Source organism: Erpetoichthys calabaricus, chromosome 12 (genome assembly GCF_900747795.2).
Source record: "Erpetoichthys calabaricus chromosome 12, fErpCal1.3, whole genome shotgun sequence".
NCBI classification, from domain to species: Eukaryota; Metazoa; Chordata; class Cladistia; order Polypteriformes; family Polypteridae; genus Erpetoichthys; species Erpetoichthys calabaricus.
This window is the reverse complement of record NC_041405.2, coordinates 127,178,760-127,198,465: the sequence shown is the minus strand read 5'-3', so window position 1 is coordinate 127,198,465 and position 19,706 is coordinate 127,178,760. Positions and strand designations below refer to the sequence as shown.

At 38.8% G+C, this 19,706-nt stretch overlaps 1 protein-coding gene across 3 annotated transcripts in view; it reads left to right on the top strand.

The window, feature by feature from the left end:
• Window positions 1-19,706, top strand: part of cd99l2 (CD99 molecule-like 2) — a 29,815-nt gene extending 10,109 nt beyond the window's left edge. For 2 of the 3 annotated variants that reach the window (XM_028816122.2, XM_051935217.1), the window contains exons 4-10: window positions 4,146-4,193; window positions 5,346-5,480; window positions 5,923-6,015; window positions 7,487-7,543; window positions 9,350-9,514; window positions 12,099-12,164; window positions 16,602-19,706. In XM_028816122.2, the coding sequence (XP_028671955.1) occupies window positions 4,146-4,193; window positions 5,346-5,480; window positions 5,923-6,015; window positions 7,487-7,543; window positions 9,350-9,514; window positions 12,099-12,164; window positions 16,602-16,651 (614 nt within the window). In that variant the 3' untranslated portion in view covers window positions 16,652-19,706. The remainder of the gene's footprint in view (window positions 1-4,145; window positions 4,194-5,345; window positions 5,481-5,922; window positions 6,016-7,486; window positions 7,544-9,349; window positions 9,515-12,098; window positions 12,165-16,601) is intronic. The other variant, XM_051935218.1, reaches the window with a different exon arrangement.

The window sequence follows — 19,706 nt, the reverse complement described above, 5'->3', positions numbered from 1 at the left end:
CAGGTTTGCTTCCTGGGTCCTCCCTGTGTGGAGTTTGCATGTTCTCCTCCGGGTGCTCTGGTTTCCTCCCACAGTCCAAAGACATGCAGGTTGGGTGCATTGGCGATTCTAAATTGTCCCTTGTGTGTCTGTGTGTCTGTGTGTGTGTGTGTGTCTGTGTGTGCGCTGCAGTGGGCTGGCACCCTGCCCGGGATTTATTCCTGCCTTGCGAGCTGTGTTGGCTGGGATTGGCTCCAGCAGACCCTCCGTGACCCTGTAGTTAGGATATAGAGGGTTGGATAATGACTGACTGACTGACTTTTTACTGCCATGAAAATTTAGTTTGGATGATTTCTAATTCTAGACCCAATATACATGATATATTTTAAAAACATCGAGACTATTATTGCATTTCAAATTACTCATCTCATTTTAAGTGGTAATAAAAGAAACTTTTGTCTAATTTTAAGAATTGCTACGGAGCCATGAAACATTTAAGCGTTAAACTTCAATAACCATGACCTGAACCATGACTGTACATGTTAATTTTAATGTTTATTAAATATATTGAACAAACAGTAAGAGTGACCATATGTCAGAATAGCCATCTTGTGAATTTGTACTTCACTGTAAATAATAGTATAGGATTAGGCAAAGCAACATATATAAGGGTGTGTGGCAGCAAATGCTGCAAAGTTAGCTAAGCTGTAAACAACTGACTAACCTCATGTATAAGGGTAGTTATCATTTTGCATGTCTCCATGTCAGAGGGTGAATGCAAAAAAATGTACTACCTATCAACCTCTGTATCAGGATGGAAAAGGAGATGAAAGTTTTGTGAATGTTTTGCGTCAAGAACTTGCACCCTATCCTGTTCAGTAATATTGTACTTTAGCACAATGGCAAAAGGATAATTTCTTTAAGACATTAAACCAAGCAGTCTTTAAATAGACTGTTACTATTCACATATAGCATGGCATAAACCACCATTTTGATTTTTCAAATGTATACACAGAGGCAGTCTTAGCTATTAAATATAGTATATGGCCCTTTAAACTGTTTCAATTTTTAATAATCTTTCTTTGCAGGAATGAGTCATAAGTAGAGGCCAGAACTCTGATAAATGCCCATTCACGTATTACTAAGATCCTGCTCTGGTTCTGAAACATTATGTATAGACCGTGATGTGATTTGTGATGCTCCGTCTGTCTGCCACATAAGGCACATTCAGAAACCAGGCCCGGCTTACAGTGTTGTTATGCATTATTTAGTATTCCCGTAAATCTTAAACTGAAGTAGAAAACAGCTTTTATGTTTGGGGGAAAAAAACAAATAAAACACCCCGTGTGCAACACATTTAAAAAAAAATCTTTATTTTTGTACACTCAATTTATGGCATGTATATCAGTGTTGTTTGTGAGTAAAAGCATTGCAGAAATTAAAAAGAAAAACTAAATTATATGGTTTGATTAAAATACTAGTTAAGTTTGAAAATAAATGTTCTTTTTTTAATCTTAGAAATGGAAGCAGTAATCAACAAAGTAATTGCCTATAAAGATTGCTGCCCCAAATTTCAGTGTAAACATTATATACTGGGGCAGCACAGTGGCACAGTGGGTAGCGCTGCTGCCTCGCAGTTAGGAGACCTGGGTTCGCTTCCTGGGTCCTCCCTGTGTGGAGTTTGCATGTTCTCCCCATGTCTGCGTGGGTTTCCTCCGGGTGCTCCGGTTTCCTCCCACAGTCCAAAGACATGCAGGTTAGGTGCATTGGTGATCCTAAATTGTGTGTGTGTATGTGTGCCCTTACAGTGGGCTAGCACCCTGCCCGGGGTTTGGTCCTGCCTTGCACCCTGTGTTGGCTGGGATTGGCTCCAGCAGACCCCTGTGACCCTGTGTTAGGATATAGCGGGTTGGAGAATGACTGACTGACTGACTGACATTATATACTTATGTATAATGTTTGCTAAATAATTTTTTGGTGGAATACTGACTACAATATCTGTCAATCCATTTGTGTTCTGAAATCAGTAACCATTTAAAAATCACAGTGAACCAGAGCCTGTTCTGAAAGTTATAATATACATATTTACAGCTGAGTTTTACAAAAGATGTAAAATGATGCAAATGCTTAGGCATTTCTCTGACCTAGACCTTCATTTTGCATGTAGGAATTGATTTAAAACTAAAGTGGAAAATCAAAAAACACAAGATCTGATGCGGCTGAGTTGGTCATTTAGCTTAGTATTTCTACAGAATATTTTAGCTTTTCATCCCTCTAAATCCTTATTTTTAGCCTTTTTCACAGTGTTTTTCTTTGTCTCTAATAGCTTCCCTTTTGTTATCGTCTCTGCTTGTCAGATAATTACCCTTGTTACCAAATTTCTTCTGATCATCTGAGTGCATACATTTTTTATATAAGGGGTGAGAAGTCAAGCAAAATGACACCTTTTATTGGCTAACTAAAAAGATTACAATATGCAAGCTTTTGAGGCAACTCAGGCCCCTTCTTCAGGCAAGATGTAATCATATAAGGGGTGGAATACATTTTTTGATTAGAATGCCGTACAACTTTTGAAACCAAGTAAGGATATAAACACTTACATGCATGACAAAACAAGTAAATCCTTGTTTATTTATGTTGATATACAACTATCACTATATTGTGAGGTTATATAGACTGCTGACACAACAGAGAAAGTTACAATTGTGAAATACAGACAAGGACACATAATAATATGTACTGTAGTCATTCTAAATCGAGGATTCTGAGCCCAAACATAACTAAATTTAATAGTCAACTATGACTGCCAACTAATCATACACTAAAATAATCTATTTTTTGTATTGTATTGGTGTCCGGATATTGATTTGGCAAAATTTTACACCGGATGCCCTTCCTGACATAACCCTCCCAATTTATCCGGGCTTATGACCAGCACAAAGAAACACACTGGTTTGTGCATCCCCTGTGGCTGGGTTACACAAAATAATCTATATTATTACTAAATTATAACCTAATCCTTAATGTCTGCAACCACTGCATTAAAAAAATAAATGAAGCTGTCTATTTTTTTAGTTCAACAATGAACTCCTACGAGATAACCACCATTTGCCAAATGGCAGGGTGGAGCCAATAAGCCAATACGCTCCAGTTAGGATTGTATGCCCGGCCAATAAAATCTATCTGTCTCCACCATACCATCCTTTAAAAGACACTTCAGCCAAAGGCTTGCCATGCTCAACAGCTTTCCGTTCACTTTCCTAAGCAGATATATTGGTAGTGTAGCTGAAAGCTCATTTATAAAATATGAGTTTAATGTTAGAATCATTGAAAATTGTAGTGCTGTCCTGTCTTATCAGACATACGACTTTTCTGTTCCACTTTGGAAAAGACATTTATAGTGTCAATTTTTGATCAACAGTTCAATATTCAGAGTCTGCCTTTGTCATTTTTAGCCACACTCATTTTCTCAAAACAGATCTATAACCAAGTGCATGGTTGTTCAAAGTCAAGAAACCCACAGTTAAAATACATATATATTTTTAATATTTGTTATATTTTCACTTGAGCAAACAAACAGAACTAAAGTGTGAGTGGCCAAATTGTTTAATTAACCTTAACCCTGGCTTGTGGGCCACATTGGCTTTATATGCTGGACGTTGACTTGCCTCTTCTTGTATAGCAATGTGCAATATGCTTTGTATTTTTCAAATTTTCTGAAAGTAAATGTTATTTTTTCTTGAGTAAAACGTGTTTAAAATGATGTGTGCTGAATGTTAAGCTCAGAGCCTTAGTTTATTGTACAGAACATTTGTGACTGCTTTAGGTCCAGAGCTTCATTGTACTCTTTTTAAAAACCTTTATCCCCTGCAGTATTTACGCTTGTTATTCATGTGCTTTCAATTGTTAATTTGCTTTAAATTGTTTTTTTTGTCTGTGCCTTATTTCAAAATTTTCCCTACATGTCACCTGTGTTGCTTCATTGATGATGAGTTGCAATGTCTAGTTTCATAACACAATTATTGTTAAGTCAGTTGTGTTCCACTTCTTGTATGTGTACAGTGAAGATCTCCCAAGGACGGCATAATAGTTATGAAGGAACAGCATGTGACATGCCGATGGTTCACAAAAATTAAACTTTGTTTTTTTCTTCTTCTTCTTCAAAGATGGTGACTTTAACCTGGAAGATGCTCTTGATGCATTTAATGATGACGGTGAGAATACCTGTTCTGAAAAAAATGTTTAGTGTTAAACTTGGCAATCTCTTGTTAGTAAAACCATTAAAAGTGTAGCTGGGGTATGTTTGACCTTTTGTCAAACATAGTGAGGAAAAATGCAAATGTATTTCTTTTAATAGAGCATGCTTTTTGCCTCTTGCTTTTGTCATTGGATTTATACCATGGTGATCAAGATATACAAATACATATCCTCTGAAAACTAAAGGATTTTGGTATGGCAGCATTAAAGAGGAAACAAGATTAATGTATTACCTATAAATTACATACTGTTTCATCAATAATTTCAGAAATACCAGTAGCCAGTGAAACAGGCATATTGGCCTTCACTGCGGCTCTTGGTTTACGTTTTCATTGTGTTGTGTTCTTCTGATTTGTATTATTTGTAATGCAGTGCTTAGATACGTACTAATGAGCTAGCTTTTATACTGAACTGAACCATGCCAGCTCAGGATAGTATAGTTTCTAGTGGACGTACTGCCCCAAATGAATCATGTTATATGGGCCTTTTCATCATTAAGAGCAGAAGAGTCTTACCAGTAAGAGTAGTCTATTCAGTACATCAGGTTGTTTGGGTAGGTAATAGTGAGGTTGTTCAGGTATCTCATCTAGGTTTTTTTTCAAAGTTTATCTACATGGCTCAAAAGTTTGTTTCAAATATCCATGACCCTTCGCATAAAGAAATGCTCCCTGGCTCCTGTCATGAATGCACTTTTAATTTCCACCAGTTTACTTGAGTACATGATTTATAGTTTGGCTGACAACAATTCTACTAGATCAATTTAACTGATGCTTTTGAGAATTCAAAGACCTGAATCAGGTTCTCATCCGTCCAGCTCTGATCAAGCTATATTTCACCCTCTCAACCCAAATTGTCTTTTAAATAGTTTCTTTGAAATATAGTGCCTCACAGTTCCCTTCCCTGACATTTGTCTGCTGGGTGCCGTTCAGTCCATGGGCAGCTCTTTGCAGACCCTTTATCATTGTGGCAGTATATACACTATCATCAAGCACAGTTATACCAAATGCCCAATGTGGTTCCTGTTCAACAACATTAATGTATTTTCACTTGTAACATTAATATTTTTTCTTGTTTGATGTTCTATATGTTCTGTGTGGCTCTACCTCAAGATAAGATGACAACTACAACAAAGGCCCCAGTAAAAACTACAACAAAAGCTCCACCAACAACTACTACCACAACTAGATCTACCACAACCAAAGCTACCATAACCAAAAAGCCATCATATCCTAATCCAAAACCTGGTGAGTTTTTAAGAGAAATAGTTTTTCCATTATTGCATGCAATTTGCAATTTCAGTACTTCTATTAGAGTAGGACCTCTTACCATATATGCAGTCATTTTAATTTAAGATGTATCAATGAAATTCTCCCAAAATGGTTATGCATAACTTAATGGACAGGATACACAGTCTGTTTTAGGGGTGGTACAAGAATGGCAGTAGTAGATGGTATACATTCCAGTGGTACTCTTTCAGCCCATATTAAATTAAGACAAACACTCTAACTCAGGAATTCCAACTCAGATTTGGCTTTCTTTTAAAGTAGGAACTCATCCAGTTAAGCTAAAGTGATTATAGTAGAATGTAAGTGACTTATGATATTGGTAGAAAGGATCTGATTTCATTTCTTGTATTCATGGGTGTTATTTGGTTGCTTATGAAATATGTTCTTTGACACTTTTTAGCAAAAAATCCAGATGATTTTAGTCTTGCAGATGCTCTCGATGAGAAAAATGACAGGACTGATGAGAAAAATCGTGGTGGTGGTAATGCTGGCGGTAGGTATACTCATTCCATAAGCAGATAAAAAAATACATATGCCATACACTAGAACATAATGCACATCTCTACTTGATCAAATGAAAGAATATTTTAACATTTTGAGGAAATTCAATTAATGAATATACAGTGTGAGTCAAAATTGTGTTAACACAAATGGTACTGCTATGTATATACTTATATACAATTTATGTGCCACATATGGTACATGTGTTGAACATGATGGCAAACAGGTTGAGACATTCCTGTAAATCATCTTGCACACATGGAGTATTTTTTGTGAATTAATTGTTTTCGCCATTCAAGTGTTAACATAATTTTGACTCACCCTGTACAATAGAGGCTACACAGAAACAATCTTAAGCTAAATGCAGTATGCCAAAAGTACATCATTTGCAATTGCGGCAACAAGGTGTCGACTTTCCTAGTGTAGCCATTTAGGCCATGTTGCTGTTGAATCCACAGCGGCTGATTTGCATCTGATTCTCACTTAATTCCCTCAGCACATTCCTCCTTTTTGAAGTCTTTTAAGCTCATGATTTTGCCAAAAAACATTTACCATCTAATTTTTTATTGCTGATTTCACACTTGATAGCAGGGTATTGTGCTGTAGCATTGGATGATTGTGATGTCTAATACTGTATTTACAAATTAGTAGTTTTTTCAGACCAATCCTAGCCATATCCTGCCTAGCCATATAACAGAGTCTTGCAAGCAGGCTTTCTTTATTATCTAAACCAAGGCTCTAGTTTTCTAACCTAAAAGTGTTTAGCAGTCGAAGAATCAAGTGTGCTTGATGCACCTGAACTGCAAGTACCTTTTACTCTCTATGTACAAAAGACAAATGAAGCAGAAAACAAAATATAGGTACAGCATTTGTGCCATTGCCATAACTTGGCAACTGAAGCAGAAATGGAGCTGACAACAGATTTGAAGTAGTATGTTACTTCATGTCATTCACAAAACTAATTATTGTTTTGAACTGTGAAGTATACTGTGTAGTTTTAAAAGATTTGTGCAACTACAGTTAAAAATTCTGAAAGTGAAGGTAGGAAGCTGGGTAGCTCATTGTGTTGAACTACTTGGACCTCAGTTCAGTTTCACACTCTGGGACGTTCTAGATGGAGAATGCAAGGTCTTGTTGTGATTGGCGTGTTATCTCTTATAGTCCAAAGGCATGTCATTATGTATGTTACCTCTCTAAATTATCCTGTTGAGTGATTAGTGGAAGAAATAGTTGTCTTGAACCGCCAGTATAGTTTAGAACTGGGTGTTATGTATTGCATTTATTGTTTTCAGAGTCAGCACCAGTTTCCTGTGAACTTGATATGTGGGTTAAGGAAGTGGATGAATAATACAGTATAGGGACAACAATGGTCATGCTCATGAATAAGTAGTGTTTCATTGCAGTGTTTTATTTTTTTTAGTATTTTGTTGCATTTTAAATGATTCAGTTCAATTCTTTTACAGGTAAATCCTTTTCAGATGATGACCTTCTGGGAATTGTTGATTCAGGATACTCGCCAGGTAAGAATCCAGAAGCATAGGATGATATGTACTGCTGCTCAGAGTGGCAGGCTGACCAGTTAGATATCTACCAGTGTTCTAGTAGTCATACAATGTTTAGATGATTTCATAGGCACAAGCTCCATTACAAAAAAATGATTTTATCTTGCTTCCTGATAGATAGATAGATAGATAGATAGATAGATAGATAGATAGATAGATAGATAGATAGATAGATAGATAGATAGATAGATAGATAGATACTTTATTAATCCCAAGGGGAAATTCACATACTCCAGCAGCAACATATGGATAAAGAACAATATTAAATTAAAGAGTGATAACAATGCAGGTATAACAGACAGACAATAACTTTGTATAATGTTAACATTTACCCCCCCCAGGTGGTATTGAAGGGTCGCATAGTGTGGGGGAGGAACAATCTCCTCAGTCTGTCAGTGGAGCAGGACAGTGACAGCAGTCTGTCACTGAAGCTGCTCCTCTGTCTGGAGATGATACTGTTCAGTGGATGCAGTGGATTCTCGATTATTGACAGGAGCCTGCTCAGCGCCCGTCTCTCTGCCACAGATGTCAAACTGTCCAGCTCCGTGCCTACAATAGAGCCTGCCTTCCTCACCAGTTTGTCCAGGCGTGAGGCGTCCCTCTTCTTTATTATTATTTATTCTTTATTATTCTTTACTAACACAAAAACAAACACAGACTCCAAAACAGTTAGCTTGACTAGTCATGCTGATATAACTTTTTGAAATAAACAGCTGTTAAGGCAAAAGAAGGTAGCCCACCATTACAGCAGTGCACAGAAGCTGTTAAGAAGGTAAATAGAACGTTCTGCTGTATAGCATGATGTGCAGAATACAAGTCAAAGGAGGTTATGCTCAAGCTTAATAATGCAATAGTGAAACTTCATTTGGAGTACTGTGAGCAGTTGTGGTATCCACACTATAAAACAGACATAGCAGTGGTAGATAAAGTCCAGAGAAGAATAGCTAGGCTGATTTCAGGACTGCTGAGTATGAGCTATGAGAAGAGATTGAAGGAGTTGAAACTTTTCAGTTAAAGTTAAAGGAGATTGAAGTTTTTGAAATTATTAAAGGAATTAATACAGTTGATTGAGCCTGTTACTTTAAAGTGATTTTAACAAGAATACAAAAACTTGTTAAAGATAAATTTCATACAACATTAGAAAGTTTTTCCTCACGCTGAGAGCTGTAGACTCTTGGAATACATTACCAAGTGGTGTGGGGAAAACTTTAGATACTTTCAATACTCAACCTAATGTTATTTTGGAGAAATTAGGTGGATAGGATTGGTGAGGTTTGATAGGCCGAATGCTGTGTTCTCATCAGATTTTTGTTAACATTCAAGTGTTGTAAAGATTTCCTGTCTGTGGCTGAGGTTTTGACTCTTCAGCTTCATCTAAAGGTGGGCTGGTTGAATGAATTTCAAAATGAAAGCACTGAGTTGTTCATTTATTGTGCAAGACAGACAGACTGCCAGTGAGTGAACATCAAGGTGTGTTATCTGCTCTCTGTATCATGTTATTCTAATACTTTGAGTAAGAGAGGGGACACAAGGAGTGCCTATATAGTTTACTGGACAAATTCTTGTAAATATTTGTTTTTTTATCCTTTTTTTCTGTAAACATGGATTTAGAGCACAGCAGTGTATTTTTCATAATTTTTTTTTTGTTCAAAATGTTTTCAATGGCAGTAAATTAACATAAAAATTGATGCCACGTTAATTTGCTGACTGCTTGTTTCTTTCACCCTATCCACTTATTTTGACTCTTTTTGGTTTTCCCAACAGATAACCCGAGAAGCAAAGGGAATACAGATGACAGAGATACAACAGTTAATATACAAGAAACTACAACCATTGCTGGGATTGCAAGTGCGCTTGCCATGGCACTCATTGGGGCAGTAACAAGCTACATCTCTTATCAGCAGAAGAAATTCTGTTTTAGTATACAACGTAAGGACTCTTAGTAATGCCTAAAAATGTCAGCATCGTGATATTTTCATGCCTGGAGCCATTCCTGACATTTAATGCATCAATGTTTAGATAGATAGATAGATAGATAGATAGATAGATAGATAGATAGATAGATAGATAGATAGATAGATAGATAGATAGATAGATAGATAGATAGATAGATAGATAGATACTTTATTAATCCCAAGGGGAAATTCACATACTCCAGTAGCAGCATACTGATAAAGAACAATATTAAATTAAAGAGTGATAACAATGCAGGTATACAGGCAATAACTTTGAAAAATATTAACGTTTACCCTCCCGAGTGGAATTGTAGAGTCGCATAGTTTGGGGGAGGAACGATCTCCTCAGTCTGTCAGTGGAGCAGGACATTGACAGCAGTCTGCCGCTGAAGCTGCTCCTCTGTCTGGCGATGATACTGTTCAGTGGATGCAGTGGATTCTCCATGATTGACAGGAGTCTGCTCAGTACCCGTCGCTCTGCCACGGATGTCAAACTGTCCAGCTCCGTGCCTACAATAGAGCCTGCCTTCCTTACCAGTTTGTCCAGGCGTGAGGCGTCCCTCTTCTTAATGCTGCCTCCCCAGTACACCATCACGTGGAAGAGGGCGCTCACCACAACCGTCTGATAGAACATCTGCAGCATCTTATTTCAGATGTTGAAGGATGCCAGTCTTCTAAGGAAGTATAGTCGGCTCTGTCCTTTCTTACACAGAGCATCAGTATTGGCAGTCCAGTCCAATTTATCATCCATAAATCCATGTTAAAGTAGTAAAAAGTGCCCAGGGAACGAAACCACATAAAAGAATGTGGCGGGAGTTAACAGTGAAATAGAGAAAAATACAGAAAAAGGTAAAAAGATAAAGTCATACACGGAACTGCTGGAAAGGCTGCCACTCGCGGCAGCGGCGCCTGAGTCATTTATTGAATGAAACAATAAATGTTTCCTAGACAAATGTTCATTTAGAAGCTCATTGATCTTCCTGAGTTGAGCCTAGGCATTGCAGTGAATGTTCAAGCTTCTCAGAATCCCAAGCAGGGTAATTTTTCAGGAGATGAGGTATTAAGATGATAGAGAGATAGATATTGTACACATAAATTAGGTAGTAACTCAAAGGAAACTAATTGTAATAATGATATGAATACGTACATGTCTAACTTACTATTGCAGGTAAACTTAACATGTTTTCTCTCCTACATCTCAAAGACAAACAAGAGCCCTCAATGGAACAACCCAGATAGACACAAAAGTGAGAACATGCAAAACTATACAGTCCTGAAACAGTGAGGCAAATCCTGTAACTAGGCCACCATGGCCCAAATGACCCCAGGTTAGCATTAGTTAAAGCAGATCTACAGTACAATCCACTACGTCAGTAGTTTATGTGAGATGCATCTTGCATATACACCGGTAATTATCTTGTACATATATAATGAATCATTCACGCTTTGTCAAGTTACATATTAGTGCTTAACAATTTTCATTTTTTAGAAGCAGTGTTCAGTTATTGATACTCCTTTACAGAAACCTTTATAAGGTTATAGAAACTGAAGCACACAGGAGTATTTTATTAATGACTAGGGGGCTTTGCCCCCTGCTCGCTTCGCTCACCAACCCCCGGGCTGGCGCCACACACTAGCCACTTTGCAGTTCTGCCACTTGCATATGGGGATGTGGATGTACAATATAAAGAGATTGTTATTTTCATGGGAATTGTTACATATGCATAATAGAACTAACTATTTTACATTACAGTGAGTAATTAACCATATTCAAAAATAGTAAAATGTAATAATTTGAAAGTAAATTATGTTTCATGTTGCGTTTGAGTTTTTTGTTGCATTATACGATTTTGTGTTATACATTCTGTTTGGCTTTGAAATTAACACGCAAATATTTTTTAAACTTACACTTTTACTGTAAAACTTCAGTAAAAACTATGTTTTGAATTAAGTTTTCATCAATATCACATTGAATTTTGATTCTCTGTTTGGACTTGCATCGTGACAACGCAAGAAGATGCTGTCTTGATGATCATCTGCTGTCTTTCTGCTGTTGCTGCTGTCGTGCTGCCCGTCGATCATTTTAAAGCCTGTACAGCCAGTCCTTTTTGCCACTTTGTGTCTCTGCCGCTTGCGTTGTGAAGGGGGGGGTGGGGCTGAACACACGCTAAGGAGAAGCGGTCGGATCATCTGCTGGCTTTCTACTGCTGGCGAGCTGCGTGTTTTGCTTGTCACTTGTTGTTTTTTTAAGAGCTGGGATCAAGTTAAAGTGTCTCTTGTGGGACTTTAAATGGTCCCCCGAGAAGATCACGTCTCGTCTCCCTCCCCAAGATTTTTTTTTTATAATAGATTGGTTTGTTTAGCTAAAACAAGAGATTCATAGTAGTTAGACAGTCAAATATACACAACAGGATTTATATTCACAATAAAAAATGCTTGTTGTCCTATGACCCCATGAAATTTGGATTATTGTTACAGTTGAAGTCTTTGAAAAATGACACAGTAAGTGACAAGTGGAGGCAAATCTACATTTTTTCCTCTCTGTTTGCAACCCACAGAAGGTTTAAATGCCCAGCAAGTAAAGGGAGAAAATTTAGAAGCAGGCCTGGCTGAAGATCAACATGGTAAGTAAGGCTGGTCTTGATTTTATCATTGCACGGTTGTGCAGGGGTTACCTGCGGCCTTATGTGTGGATGTTGCATACTCTCCCTGTGCTTGTATCTCACATCTTCAAACACATTTGTGTTAAATGAATTGCCAACAGTAAACTGTCCCCAGTGGGAGTAAGTGTGGTGTGTTTATTATCTGAGCCCTGCAATGGCTTTGCACACTGGCCAGGGCTCATTCCTACCTTTATGACCCTGAGTTTTAGAAAGTATGTTTGTATTTAATGAACTTGAAATTCTGCTTTCCAGAACTAAGTTAATTTTAGAAATCATTTACAAATGTATTATGTATAAATTTTGTAATGGCACTTTTCTCATACTAAAATGAAATGATGAAAATGTAGGTTGAACTGAAGCATTATATTTTTATACAGTTTAAAGGTTTAGGTGTTTGATGAAAGGAAAATGATAAACAGCACCTTGCCAGTTGGAAGGTTTAAGACAACCCGTCCATCAGAGAGCTGTGCTATGAAAGATATGATTAAAGCAGATTATTGGAAGGAAGTAGTCACTGGGCTCGATATGCAAGGCATATTCACACAGCAGTTTGGGTCAAAACACTCGTTTTACAGAAGCCACTTGTTCTGTTGCACATTTTCTTAGGTGAGGGTTTACAGTGGGACCTCATGAATGGTGATTAAAAAAAAGATTTGAGCATAAACATAAAAAGCCATTCTACAGTTCTGATATCATACTAAATATTTTAATTACAATGTACTATCATTTTTAGTGCACAGTGTATGATTTGTTTCATAAGCAAGTCAACATGGATGCTGAAACCCATAACAGTATTCTGTTATCATTGGAGAACAATATGCCTTTAAAGATGAATTCTTGTCTAGTTAGTGTGTACCAAGAATAGTTCCCTTCATATGTCATAGTCAAGAGGTGACCCACGGTCTGGGTCTGACTGACCTTCAACACTGAGGCAGAAGAAAACGTTTCCATTGTGGAGTAAATTGTAATAGACCAGGGGTGGCGAACTCCAGGCCTCGAGTGCCGCAGTGGCTGCAGGCTTTCATTCTTACCATCTTTTTAATTAGTGACCAGTTTTTGCTGCCGATTACTTCTTTTAATTAACTTGACTCAGGCCCCATAGTTGTTTCTTTTTCCTTAATTAGCAGCCAAACAATAATGAGACACAAAACAAGCCACCACATGACCAGGGGGGTATTTTCTGTACGTCGCTTAAATCATCCGAGATCAGGTGCCTCATCTTGGATAAGTTAATGCCGGTGACACTCATCTGAGATAGGTTGGTTTTTCAAACGCAGCCATGTATTAAATTAGTCTAGCTGGATCTAATCATCCGAGATGAATGCGCGCGCCCGCGCTGATTGAAAAGCCCATATATATTGAGTCTAGAAAACATGATCAGCAAGTCTTTGATAGGCTGTAACAAAATGACGAAAGAACGGGCGCATTTTTTTTTTTCACACACGCGGCACAAGACCTTTTATTCGAAGGACATGAAGAATTTCAAGATTTAATATGCACAAGGGGTAACACTGCAAAAGCAGCCCAAACCAAAAAAGACGGCTGGCAAAAAGTGGCCGACAAATTAAACGCTAAGTAGTGTGCATTGTACTTACTGAATGCAGCGTTTCATTTCCTATGTGTCAGATTAATTATTATTTGATATGTCATAATTCCGGATCAAACGTGAACACAAGGAGAACATGGGAACAGGTTAAAGTGAAGTACAAGAATATACTTCAAACTGGTAAATATTGGTATATAACTATTTAAAGAATTGTTGACATAAATAATCATATATAATATAAAAAACATTAATTTTAAAGCTAATAAGAAGGCAGACAAGCGAAAAACAGCTGGAGGTCCACGCGGTCCAGACCTAACCCCTGCTGAAGAGTTGGCTCTCCAGCAAAATGTCCATCGCCCTGTTTCTGAGGGCATTCCAGGGGGAAGCTCCTCCTCAGAACCAGTGGCAGGATGCAGTGGTCACTTCATTTCAGGTAATGGATGGTCATTGCATATATTTGTCCTCCATGTGTGCCATAGGTATGTTCCATGTAGCCCTCTTTTTTGTTGGGTCAGTTGCAGGGAATGTCATATCCCTTGAACCTGTGTCTGACCAACGAGATATTGACAAAGGTCAAATATTTGATGAAGACACTGTGTCTGATTATTCATCAGGAGGAGAGGTACATTTTCCAAATAATGTTTGATCAAACTCCACTCTGATCAGTCCCATGTGCCCCAATCACATTTGGAAATCCTGGTAATGAGAATGTTAGGCTGATTGTGAAATTCTTTATGGAACTGTGGTTGTTTTTGCCTATGTGTTGCCTACCTGCAATGGCATGAAACGCCTCTCTTATTGTCTGCACACGCAGGTGTTCAGGAAACACCATGAAAACCCAAAGGAAATATTTCAGAGCCAAACAGACTTTACGAATTGCCTGGCAAACTGCACTTTTAGATAGATTTTCCGCATCACCTACAGTATATAAAAAAAGTGCTGCTTGTAAAAAACCTCAAAGCAATGCCTACTGTCTGTGTGGTTGTGAGAGCCCGACTTCGCCGAGTTTGACTTCGAATATAAGGTACTAATAAATCTTTGAGGTACAATATTCCCCCTCGGCTAAAGCGGTATCTTTTGAAAAGAATTTCCTCCGGGAGCAATAAAGGATCTTGCCGATTGCGCAAAACCCTCTCTATATGAAATTCTCGTCTTATAATTTGTGCACCGATATCAATTGGTCGCTCATTCATGAACGGCGAAGCCAAGACTGAATGAATTCCACGCACGGACACTGATTAAGTGTGTGAGCTAATCCTTGTTTAGGTAGAACAAACTGCTCCGAGCAGCTTTGAGGATTAGGATGTGTTGCTATGACAACACTTCCAGCAAGAGTTTTGAAAAACCGACAGATCCAGGATCAGGCCAAATCGTCAACAATTACATCCGGCTAAACGACTAATCCACGTACGAAAAATACCCCCCATAATGCCCATCACACAATATCTGAAATTAAAGAGAGGTGATGGTCTTGGTAAGGCTGATCTCTCAGGTCACCAAAACATTTTGACGGTGCTCTTAGAAAGAACAGAAAAAGAACAGTTTTCGAAATGCGTGCTGTGGCAGAATGAGAGCAGCAACAAGCCAAGGAATTAAATAACAGGTTAAATTAACAGCAGGAATTGGCTTCTCATTAAGAAAGTGATTGGAGTGAAATCGGTTGGAGTTTGAAGCCCCAGTTTAGCTGGTCATCTGTCAGCTCATTTCACATCTCATTTCGGCTTGGCTGTCATTTAATGAAGAAAGGAATCAATTCAGAGGGCTGAACTCTTCTAACAGGGCTATTAAAGTGATGGGGAAAAAGTTAATTAGCAGTGAAAACTGCAGGTCACTGATTAGGAAAAGGGTTAGAATGAAAATCTGTAGCCACTGCGGCACTCCAGGCCTGGAGTCCACCACCCCTGTAATAGACGGTCAGAAAGTGACAACACTTCAGACCGCAGACCTTGTAGGAATTAGTTATGGGTCAAGTCAAAGCATTCTTCATGACCAGGTAAAGTCTGTGCACAGTGAGGGCCCAGAATGTTGGCTCCTGAAATGAAGGATTGCCGCCTCCAATATTCCAAGGAGAATCTTCAGTTCTTGTATTTAAACAGGGAAAAACTTAACAAGCATTTCATGAAAACTGGTGACTTGGAATCCAAACAACAATCAAAGCAGTTCATGACTCTCCAACAGCAGAGGAACTCAGGACCCTAAGCCAGTGCTGCAAGGTCACATGTGCAGTTCTTCTCGTGTTGTTGACGGTGTAAGCCCATGTTGATTACATGCCTCCATATTGCACTGATTTGCTTTGGTGTTTATGGCAGTGGCAAGGAAAGCTCTTGGTCATCCCTCCTCTGTTTCATGATGATGGCCCCCATGACTACCACCTGCTCCTACCTCCGTGGACGTGCCATGTGAGCTTGTTTAATTTTAGTTAGATGGAACAACTGTGGGGAGCATCATAGCATATTTTATTGGGATTACGCTGAAACATAACTTTTTTGGCTTTACTGGTGTTTCTCATAATGGGTCAAGCTCAGAATGTTTTGATCCACCCACGTACGTGTGACGCAAACGTCGTTTGTGTTAGTGTTCTGATTTTGGAGATGTTCAAATATCTTTAAAGCAAACTTGTAAGATCTCTAAATGCTTTTTAAAATGAAAATCTAGTTGTGTCACGATTTTATTAAGAGTAAGTGTTACGTGCACGGAGGTAGAGGGGAGGCTCAAAATACGTCTGAGAAGATGTGAGACGTTTTCATAAGTCACAGTTGTATATTAAAATATGAAACAGGAAAGTGGCAGAGCATTGTTTTTTTCACCTCTTTATTTGCACTTACTAACATTTGTTTGAATTTTACCCGCAGCTCAACAAAACCTTCTTCAGTCACCATCAGAGCCACCTGTAAAGGTCTAATTTGGGTGATCGTAGAAATAAACAAACCCCTGGAGGATTGCGTCTTTGTGAAGATGTCTTCTTTGAAGCTTTGTGTCTTCAGTGAGAACTAGAGTTCAAGTTGTTTGTATTTTATTTGTATGATCAAAGCTCCCCCAATGGGCTTCACAATTGTCACACAGCATTTTAAGCGATACGTCCAAATAGAGAGTAAGAATTTGGTGCAGGAAGTCACAGACGTGAACTCTGTGAATTCCTACAAGAGTTGAGTAGGAGTTGAACAATCTGGGGCATGGACTGTGTAAATAAAGCAGCTTGTCATCAGATGTCCATAGTCAGTGGCTAGCTGGTGTACCTGGGAGTGTTCTGGTCAAGTGGACTGTGCATGCATTTCATGCAGAATACCCCACCCAATCGCACCTTTCTCATTTAAACTTGGGGGACGCCTACTGAAAATTTCTTCACTTTTTTGCAGTGTCATTGAGAAGTTGCTCTTTCGTTGTAAGAATTTGCTCCTTTTGTTGTTTGGCTCATTTGAGGAAGAATAAACTTGGCAGGTGTTTTATGTTCACAATCCAATGCACTTGTTTGGGATAAGTGGCCTTCTGCCACATTAATAATAATAATAATAATTAACATTTACATACTACTGTGCTTTACTGAAGGAGGATTGTGTTAAAAAAAGTCAAACGTGTCGAGTGTGAATATGTAATAGTGGCACCACTATGTGAGTTTTAATTTTGAATTTAAGCTGCTGTGGACAACTAGTCTTAACATAATGTGCTTCTGGCTCTTTAAAATCTAATTATTAATATGCAAAATTTGTGAGCAAATAAATAAATTGAAATTGTGCTGAAAAAGACTGTGAATTGACAGTGAGCAGTTACCTCGGAATTGAAAGCTCTCCTAACTTGTAATTAGAATGTGCTTAATGGTGTGGCTCTTTCTAAGTAATTTCAACACAACAGACGAGGGTAACAGAATGAAAGAATCAATCAAGCAGGCGCATTGCCGCTCATTCGTCAATATCGGAATATGTCTCGTCAGCGGCTGCCCTTTCATTTTTAAACAAGACTCCATATTTCAGGTGAGACAACAGAATCCCGCTGTTTTATTCAAAACTTGGACAGCTCGGCATTATATAATGCACGGGCTAAGGGTCGGATTGATTTGCGGTTCATTCCTGTTGACACTGATGTGACTTTGCCAGCCATGGCTGAAAGGTCTTTGACAGTTTTCTCTTTTTATTTCACTTCTTCCAACGCTAACAGCACCCTCCTTGTATGACGCAAGACCTTTGAAAGACCTGCATTGCGACTATAATTAGCCCAGCCTTGTAAGACCACCACGTGCTCAGTTCTAGTGGGCATTTTGACTCTTCTTGATATCTTGTGCTTCAGATCTGTTCATTTCAATCTCATTTTCTTTTGCCCTTAAAATTAATTTGGCTGCCAATTCTTTCTCATTGTGCTGCCGTTGTCCGTCTCCTTCTACTTCTCGCTGTCTGTTTGTGTGCAGTTCAAGTTTACACGGTCATGTGGCGCCTTACACAATTGACGTGGGCAGTTTCTTCTGATTGACTAATTGGCATTAGAGCCGAGAATCGGAAGCCTCTCCTGATTTTCTAGTAATCAGATCCCCAAGCACACAATCTACAAGGCAAAGAGCAAACAGAGAGTGTAAAGTTGGTAGTGCGGTCAGTGATGGATGATGCATTCTAGCAGCCTGCTCTGGCCATCCCAAAGGAGAGGAGTGAAAAACATGAAGAGCTCAGAATGATGTGAGATGTTCTAAGACACAAATTCGAGAACAGCTCAGGTTGGTTATCTTTGAGAGGTCTGAGTGCCTGCATGAAATGGTTTGTTGGCAACAGGAGCCCTTACCTTAGCTCGATGGGTCCTGCTGTGAATACAATACTGGATACTGACAGGACGATTAAAAAAAGCTTTGCCGTCATTTTAAACATATAAAGTCGTAGAGAAGCCATCAACAGCTTTAGCGCAGTTTTAAATAAAATTAGGAAAATGATTATCGAGTGAGCAAAAAGTAGTGGCAGGCGGGTAACAACAAGTTATTAATTAGCCATACATTTGTAATATATTAAATCATAAAATGACCAATTAATGCCTAGAAATGAAATCTTTGCTTTTCTGGCTCATATGTATGTCTGCCAAAAGAGCTGGGCAGTTTTTTTCCCCAATCTGATGTCTGCAGTTACACCCATTCGTTGTTTTACTTTACAGCCCGTTTTGGTCTCTAGCCCAGAGTTGGTACTGCAGTTCTCTTGATGAAGTGTGTCATTTCTCATGACGAGGCACGGCACTAACACTTCATCATTGTCACCTGCAGCTGGCCCTTGGACTGTGACCCGTTACTTCCCTTCCATTCCTTTCTTGTGATTAGCTTCACACCGAAGAGGCCCAGTCCACCACCTCTCTGGTCTGAAGGCTGGAAGCGATTGTGCACCTTAGCTAGTATGGCGTCTCGCATAGCCGAGTACCGACTCCCGACTCCCAAATGAAACAAAGCCTTCATTCACAGGCTCAGCCTGAGGTAGGGTGCAGCTGCAAACATGGAGGTCAGTCATTGTAAATGGTAAGAACGACCACTCTGCCTCGTGCCATACACTGCTGACCACGTGGGTTTGAGAATGACGACCCCCTTAACTAGTCAAGAATGTTCCGTGCATCACTATTCATGGATGGTCTGGAACAAGTGCACGTCAATCAATGTAAAATTACCCAGCGCTTCAATCTTTCATTTCCACTGTGGTTGACCAAAAAACAAAGTGGCTCTTCTCCTTGCCTGATTTTATTCAAAATCACAGACTGGACATTTTCACACAGTCGGCAAAATCTTAATGGCACAATTCAGATGGTAACTGCCCTGTGATTCAGCAGAAGCTCAGTCCTGGTGGACGCTGACAGGCTGCTCTTTATTTGCACAAACTGGGTTTACTTTAATAATAATATATTTTATTTATATAGTGCCTTTCTCATTCTCAAGGCTTTATACCTCTAACACTTGTCTGCACTCATTGACTTAATTTGAATGTTAATAAAAGTGATTGATTGAA